This window comes from Eimeria mitis, genomic scaffold (genome assembly GCF_000499745.2).
Source record: "Eimeria mitis Houghton genomic scaffold, Emh_scaff1010, whole genome shotgun sequence".
In the NCBI taxonomy this organism is placed as follows: Eukaryota; Apicomplexa; class Conoidasida; order Eucoccidiorida; family Eimeriidae; genus Eimeria; species Eimeria mitis.
In genome coordinates, this window is record NW_013567063.1 from 7,781 (window position 1) to 8,229 (window position 449).

The 449-nt window shown below is 57.7% G+C and overlaps 1 protein-coding gene across 1 annotated transcript in view; it reads right to left on the bottom strand.

Moving 5' to 3' along the window:
• EMH_0027410 (uncharacterized protein) overlaps window positions 1-449 on the bottom strand; it is a gene marked incomplete at both ends in the record, with an annotated part of 8,767 nt that overhangs the window by 4,596 nt on the left and 3,722 nt on the right. The window contains 1 exon segment of the mRNA XM_013494028.1: window positions 43-447. Within this exon segment, the coding sequence (XP_013349482.1) occupies window positions 43-447 (405 nt within the window).

Genomic DNA, 449 nt, shown 5'->3' on the forward strand with positions numbered 1-449 from the left:
GATAGAGAGGTTGCTGCTCCGCCCCGTATGGTGGAGCAGCACTTGCTGCTGTTGCTGCTGCTGCTGCTGCTGCTGCAGCAGCAGCAGCAGAGTTGTTGTCTCGTGCTAGAGCCATATAAAAGGCAGCAACACGAGCGTCAAAATCTGAGCAGTAAGTTTGCTGCTGCTGCTGCTGCTGCTGCTGCTGGTAATATCCTGCTGCTGCTGCTGCTGCTGCTGCTGCTGTAGTTGTCCCCTGCCATTGCTGTGCTGCTGCTATTTCTGCTGCTGTAGGTTCTTGCTGCTGAAAGCCCCCCATGAAGTCCATTCCGCTGCTGCTGCTGCTGCTGCTGCTGCTGCTGTTGCTGCTGCTGCTGCTGCTGCTGCTGCTGCTATACAACCGCCGCCACAGCCAAGGCAGCCCCGTGAGCTCCAGAAGAGCGTAAGCAACGTTTGCTGCTGCTGCTGCT